General features: G+C 42.8%; 1 protein-coding gene across 1 annotated transcript; it reads right to left on the reverse strand.

The window, feature by feature from the left end:
* Positions 1-6: 6 nt before the first annotated feature.
* On the reverse strand, positions 7-5,554 carry LOC125523498 (probable leucine-rich repeat receptor-like protein kinase At1g35710). The gene is made up of 2 exons (XM_048688529.1): positions 547-5,554; positions 7-455 (listed from the first exon to the last, which is right to left on the reverse strand). The coding sequence occupies exons 1-2, from the start codon at positions 3,800-3,802 to the stop codon at positions 166-168; spliced, it is 3,546 nt and encodes a 1,181-aa protein (XP_048544486.1). The 5' UTR covers positions 3,803-5,554; the 3' UTR covers positions 7-165.
* Between the last annotated feature and the right edge of the window lie 1,610 nt (positions 5,555-7,164).

Below are 7,164 nucleotides of genomic sequence, written 5' to 3' on the forward strand. Positions count from 1 at the left end.
CATTCTTGATTCCGACCATATAACAATGCAATGCATCAATCTTTTGTGACCATATTTGCAGCTTATTAATCATCAAGACTAGAAGATTCGCTCGGCCGAGCATGTTCAGTGCTACTGTACTAGTATGTGACTACACTGTATGCAACTCAGGGAATCAGGATCCAGTCATACACTGAGAGCTCGATGGATCTGCTGCGTGTCTGGCCTCTCATGAGGGGAATCTTGTAGGCACTGAAACGCCACCGATATTAGCCGATTGATATCCTGCGCCTCGTCGGTCTTGGGCATGGGAAGACGGTGGTCGAGATGCTCTTGAAGTATCATGTCTTGTTCTTGCGCAGCTGCAGGTCTGTTTAGGAATTCTCCTGGATGCTTCCCCATCAGCACCTCCAGCATCACAACGCCGAGGCTGTAGACATCGCATTTCTCGGTGACCAAGGGCGTGTAAGAAAGTTCTGCGTCAAGCAAGGCAGCATAGTTACAAGGGATTGTTTTTGAAGGAGCTATGTAATTAATCAGCAGTTTTCACTGGGGTAGTTTGATTACCAGGTGCGATGTAGCCATATGTCCCTGCCAGCGCGGTCCAGTTCGATGAATCAGGCTTCAATATCCTTGCCGTGCCAAAGTCCGAGACAAAGGCCTTGTATTCAGAATCTAGCAAAATGTTGCTACTTGTTATGTCCCGATGGATTATAGGTGGATCACAACCATGGTGTAGGTAGGAAATAGCTTGCACAACATCCTTGATGAGAGTTGCTCTTTTCTGCCAATCAAATTGGATTGCTTGGTCGCTGTTGCTCAGGATTGAGGCTAGACTCCCCCTTTCTATGTATTGGCAAACCAGGAACCTGTACTGCGTATGGGAACAGAATCCATACAGCTTGACAATGCTGCGCTGACGGACTTTTGTTAGTACTTCAATCTCACGACGAAAGCATTGCTCATCATGCATCCCTTCCTCAATTGGATGAAGCTTCTTCACTGCAACCACTTGTCCATCTGGGAGATTCACCTTGTAGACATTACCAAATCCTCCTTCTCCAATGCAGTGTTTTTCATCAAAATTATCCGTTGCATTGATGATATCCTCAAAAGCTATTTTACCATCGAAGTTCCATATAGAGAAGAGGTCCGCACTCTTTACAATGGCACTTTCTCTAGAAGAGGATTTCTTCCTCAAAATCAAAGTGAAGAAGATGCATGCAGCTATACAAGTAATAGCAACAAAAACAGGGACACCCACTTTTAACATGAGGATTTGGTCCTTTTTCTGATGATTTGCAGCAGAAGAATGACAAGACGGAAGGCCAGCCAGCTCCCCGCAGAGACCTCTATTGTGAAGAAACCATTCTGCCGAGGAATTATGGATCCTTCCCGGAACTGTGCCTTGTAATCTATTGTAGGAGACATCAAATACGGACATGCTTCGGAGTCCTGCTACCGTGTTAGGAATGCTTCCACTGAATTGATTGTGGGAGAGGTTTATGCTTACCAACATATCTAGATTTCCTATTTCTGGAGGAATGGCGCCATGTAGGTTGTTATGGCTGACATCAAGTGTTGTCTGTAGGTGAATCAGTTTGCCTATGGAACCAGGAAGGCTGCCGTTTAAGCTGTTGTTGTTCAGTTTCATGGACTGTAGTCTCACACATTTCCCAACTTCTTCTGGTATTCTTCCACCTAATTGATTGCTTGACAGGTCGAGAACCTCAAGAACATCCATTCGACCAATGTGTTGAGGAATGCTTCCAGATAGATTATTTTGGCTTAAATCTAGCAAATATAGGTTGACTAGTTTGCCAATTTCAGGAGGTATCTCCCCTGTCAACCTATTCAAATGGAGGTCGAGTTTTCTGAGTTTGGTTAGCTTTGTGAGCTCACGAGGTATATGACCAGTAATCATGTTTCCTCCTAAACGCAGTTCTGTCAAGTTACCGCATGAACCCCAGTCTGTTGAAAGCTGACCGTGCAGTTTGTTTGAAGTTAACCCAACAAATTTCAGATGTGGGTACACCCCAAGCTGTTGTGCTATATCTCCATCCATCTGATTATACATGATGTCAAGGATGATTAAGGAGCTGCAGTGCTTGAAACTTCCTGGAAAGGATCCACTAAATTGGTTGGTAGTTGCGGAAAACCATTGGAGTTTTTTGCCCTGGCATAAGTCAGGCACGTGTCCGCTGAGATTGTTGTAACTCAACTCAATGTCCACCAAATTGGTGAGGTTTGAAAGTGTGTGAGGCAAAGGTCCAGACAGTCTATTACCCGACAGCCTCAAATCTGTCATTTCCCTGAAGTTTCCAAAGCTTGGAGGGACTGAGCCAGAGAACTTGTTGAAGTAGAGGTAAAGATTCACTAAATTCTCTAGATTGCCTAGCTCAGCTGGGATTGTGCCAGAAAAGCTATTGTTTTGAAGGCGAAGGGAGGTGAGGGAAGTCATGTTTCCTATGCTAGATGGCAGATCACCATCTAAAGCATTGGAGGAGAGGCTAAGCTCCTGAAGGTTAGCAAGATTCCCTAGCACATAAGGAATGAACCCAGACAAGTTGTTCTCGTAAAGGTACAGATATGTGAGCATCGTCAAATTTCCGAGACTCAAAGGAATGCTCCCGGTAAGTTTATTACCGAAAAGGTAGACCTCACGAAGATCAGTGAGTGATCCTATTTGTTCAGGAAGGTGGCCACTTAAGTTGCTCCTGCTGGCTCCTAGCAGTTGCAACTTGGTTAAGTTTGTGATTGATGCAGGGATAGTGGACGTGAATTGATTGTGTGATATCATGAGCATGGTAAGATTATTAAGGTGTGTCATCTCGTGAGGAATGGAACCAATAAGTAAGTTTTGGGACAGTCCTAAGTAGCCTAGTTTAGTAAGGTTTCCAATGCTGCTCGGAATAGTACCAGTTAGATAGTTATCAGCCAAGTCTAGCTCCTCCAAAGCAGCGAGTTTCCCGAGCTCTACGGGGATTGAACCAGTAAGATGGTTTGTGAACAGACTTAAATCTCTGAGCAAAGTTAGGTTGGTGAGGGAAGGAGGAATAATTCCAGTTAAGTTGTTATGGTATAACCGGAGACTTTGCAAGGACTGAAGCCTGCCAATGTTTGCAGGAATGGTACCTGAGAGGCCATTGAAGGAGAGGTCCATCACGGTGAGGCTCCCCAGCTCACCGATGGCCGGAGGTATGCCTCCAGTGAGCTGGTTACCAGAGAAGTTGAGCATGGAAAGCATGGGGAGCATGCCGACGGTTGGTGGAATCCGCCCTGAGAGGTGGAAGTTGTTGCTGATGTCAAGGCTGGTGAGCAAGGACAGGGGCTGCAAGTTGAGCACGTCCAGCCGCCCGGCAAGGCCAGCTCCTGGGAGGGAGATCCCAGTGATGGCCGGGCCTTGGGCTGCACGGCGGCAGGTGATGCCCGTCCAGTTGCAGGGGTGGACGCCGGGGCTCCAGGTGCTCAAGGCTGAACCGCTGCTGACGCTTGTCAGGCTGGATTTCCATCGGAGCAGCGCTGCTGTCTGGGCTGTGAACCAAGTGCCTCGCCGTGCTGCGGTCTTTGCCTCACCGAACATGGAAGGGAGAAGAAGCAGGATGGCGAGGAGATGGAGCCATGGACACCCTGAGGCAGGAGTAGCCATGGATTCAACAAGTTCTGTCGGTGGTACTATGTGGTAGAGAGGGGTGAGAGAAGGGCCACCGCTGCTCCGGAACATCCACGGCTTGGCTGACTTCATGATTAGGTAGGAACATCCAGCGCGTTTTCCTGTGTGATTGAATAAAAAAATAGTAGTAGTTGCCAACGTCCCGGGCATGTGTTCCCATGTACCGCACTCAAGAGAATAAAATAAAGTCTTGGTGTGATTATTCTAGTTTGGGTTAGCAACGGCTTATAATCAATTGAGCGTGTTGTTGTCATCCCTTTCGTTTCACTATGAGCGCGTTAGCAACGATTTATAGTTAATTAGGCGGTTTATAATTACAGTTTTACTATTTTCCAGGTGTCTGTTTTTAAATTCATCTCAGGCCATTTTTCTGTCAGTCGGATTCGCACGAATCTCTGTGCGTTGGTTTGTCCTCAGTCTCCGCATACCGGGTCATCTTGTCGTGCTTTTTTATTGTTGGGCTTTTCGGGTGAGAGGTAGCGCTTGAATCCAGGAGGTGTGCTTCACAGGGATGGCCGCAGGTACGGGAGATGTTAGTCTGGAGAGGAGGTCGGCGGATCTCTCTTAGTTCATCAGGAACGCTCCTGAGTTTTTTTTTGCAGGCACCCATCCACGCTATTCATCAGTTTAGTAAATGGGAATCCATCAGTTTAGTAAATGTTCAGTATGTTTCTCATTCTTCAAGCTTACATCATTCTTTAGTCATTCAGTCCTGAGATTTTAGTTATATATCAGCCTTCAAACAGTTTTTTTTTCAGTTATGAGTGTACTTCATTAGTCAGTGTACTTTTTCATTGTTGTTCAGTGTTGGGTCTTTTCTTTATTTTCAGTCTTTCAGCTTTCATTTGTTCATTTTTTCAGTCACTCTGAAATGCAGCTTCCAAAATCTTTGGCTCTCTTTTCATTAATTTTTCATTTAGTTGATCAGTGTGTGTTCTCTCTTCAGTTTCAGTATTTCAGTTTTAGTAATTGTTCAGATCGTCGTCACATCTTCTGTTAGTCTAAATTCTGTAGCATGTTCATTAGTATCAGTCAATGTTCAGATAGCTGATTCATCAGTCAATGTTCAGAGAGCATCAGTAATATCCTCAGTTCATTCTAGTGTTTCTTCGGTCTTCTTTTTTGCTGTCTCCGGTGTCTCTTTTTTTTTCTGAAAACTGATCGCTGGAAGTTCATCTTAGCTATACATTGGCATCAAGGACCAAGTGTAGTATTTGTACCCAAGTTCTTCAGGTTTCAGTTTCTTAACAAAGAGCGGCGTCAGTTTCTGGTTCCAGTAGGTGTAATTTGCTTCAGTCCACAGTAGGTGTCATTTTCAGGTTTCAGTATGTGTCTTTTTCTGTTTTTCATTTTAGTCATGAACACTTAATTAGGGTGTCACATAGGCAGCACCCATGCTTATTCATTCCTGAAAGAATAACAACACTGATGTATCTTATTCAGACTCATGTGTGTGGTTAGGAGCCAGTTTGAACCTATTAATTAAGTAAGCTATCAGTTTATTTTTTTAGTTGGTGCATTATAATTGTTTTCTTAGTATATCCAGTGCACAATCAATTATCAGAATTATTCATTCACTGAGGTTTCATCCTGCTGGGTTCAGGTGTATTGTTGTTGTGTATTTTCTAAGACTTATCAATTTAAATTCAGTCTTTGCAGCAGGAAGGTGATCACATTTTTTCTTGAGTTCTTCTCTGCCAAGTAAAATAGCAAGGACACAAGTAAGCCTTATTCTGTTTCTGAATCGAGCTAAATTTTGCTGGCCTTTGTTACCTGATATGATTCCCCTTGGGGCGGCTCCAGGCGGCCGTGCTTCCGTTTTATGATTTCAATCTTGTTTCATTTAGTTGATCAGTATCCCAACATCAGTCTTGTGGTTGATTCACTAATTTTAGTCTGTAGTTGATTCCCGCATTTAAGCTTGGGCAAAAAGAGCTTCACTATGACCGAGTATGACACCGCACCCGATGGTCTGATCTTCTTCAAGCATGGATGGAAGAAGTTTCCTACTAGGACTGGACTTGAGGTTGGAGCGGATGTGCTAATAACATGCAAGACAAAGGTCGGCAATGAGCTCGAGATGATCGTTCTTAGTCTATTGGTCTATCAAGGATTATTATTATCAGTCATTGCTCTTATAGTTGACTCACCGGTCAATGTTCAGAGAGCACACATCATTGTTTTATTTATCATTCATGAGTTTTACTCATCATTCAGCCTTTCAGATGATATTATCTTCTTTGTTATCTTTTCAGTTTCTTTTCTTTATTCCTTTTGGCCCAAGCATGAGTTAGGTAGGTAGACGGTCCTTCATTATATGTCCATCTTCCTACTCGCTTCAGTTTCTCCACTTATTTCCGTTTCTTTTCTTTGATTTTTGTTTAGTGGCTTTTGTCAGTGGCACAAGTTTACTTCTAAAGTTTGTTTTGTGATATGATGTATCCTTAGCGATGATTACATACATTTTTTTAGTATGATGTTTCTTCCGTCTTTAGTTTCCCGCATACACCCGGCGCTTATCTCTTGTTGAGTGAATAACCCTTAGTGTTGAGTATCTCTCAATTATTGAGGAAAGAACAAGGTACTATCAGTTTTTTTCAGGAAATAATAAGGTACTATCACTTGTTCACGGAAGCTGGAGAAATATTTTATGGGGGAAAAATGATGAAAACTGAACGTTAGGGATAGCTGCATTTTCCATGTTCTAGTAGTGAGAAAAGTCTACAAAAATATACTCCCTCTGTTCACAAATATAAGATGCTCTAACTTTTTCATGAATCGGACATATATAGACACGTTTTAGTGTGTTTGTTCATTCATTTTATTTTGTATGTAGTCCGTATTGAAATATCCAAAATATATTATATTTGTGAACGGAGGTACCCGTCTGAAAATACTTGTCATCAAAATGGATAAAAAGAGATGTATCTAGAATTAAAATATGTCTAGATGCATTCCATTTTATTCATTTTGATGATAAGTATTTCCAGACAGAGGAAGTATTAGATAGAGAAGGCTTGTGGGCGCGCTGCAGCCAAATTGAGTGAAAAAAGTGTGAACAAACTCTAAAAACACATTGAGCATGCATGCAAGAAATCATCGACATTTTGTAGATGTCTCCATTACTTCATTTGTCATTCATCCTTTAGTTCTTCAGATTTTATTTTCATCAGTTTTCAGACATTGAAGGGGTATATGAGAGAGGGGGGGGGGGGGGGGGGGGGTGGAGGATGGTGATTATCCCTTCTTTTTGTTTTTCACCCTCATTCTTTCTTTCCTCGGTTATCTTTGTTTTTTTATACCTTAACCTTCCGTTACCATTCCTTTGTATATTTAATCATTCTTGAGTTCCATCCATGCATGTTCATTATCTTGATATTGCTCATCCTTTAAAAAAAAGGGTTTCCCCTCACTTTGTATTACAAAGCAACCCCCGATACATCCAACGGTAGGTGCTGGGGCCGCATCACAAACAAGCCCAAAGAAAAAAAAAAGAAAGAGAAAGAAAGAGA

Source organism: Triticum urartu, chromosome 7 (genome assembly GCF_003073215.2).
Source record: "Triticum urartu cultivar G1812 chromosome 7, Tu2.1, whole genome shotgun sequence".
Taxonomy (NCBI): domain Eukaryota; kingdom Viridiplantae; phylum Streptophyta; class Magnoliopsida; order Poales; family Poaceae; genus Triticum; species Triticum urartu.

What these genes read in the sequence shown, in the direction of transcription:
- LOC125523498 (XM_048688529.1), bottom strand. Translation starts at nt 3,802, where the DNA reads ATGCCCGGGACGTTGGCAACTACTACTATTTTTTTATTCAATCACACA. An exon ending in ATATGGCTACATCGCACCTG is followed by an intron (nt 456 to 546) that starts GTAATCAAACTA and finishes TGCTTGACGCAG; the next exon opens with AACTTTCTTACACGCCCTTG.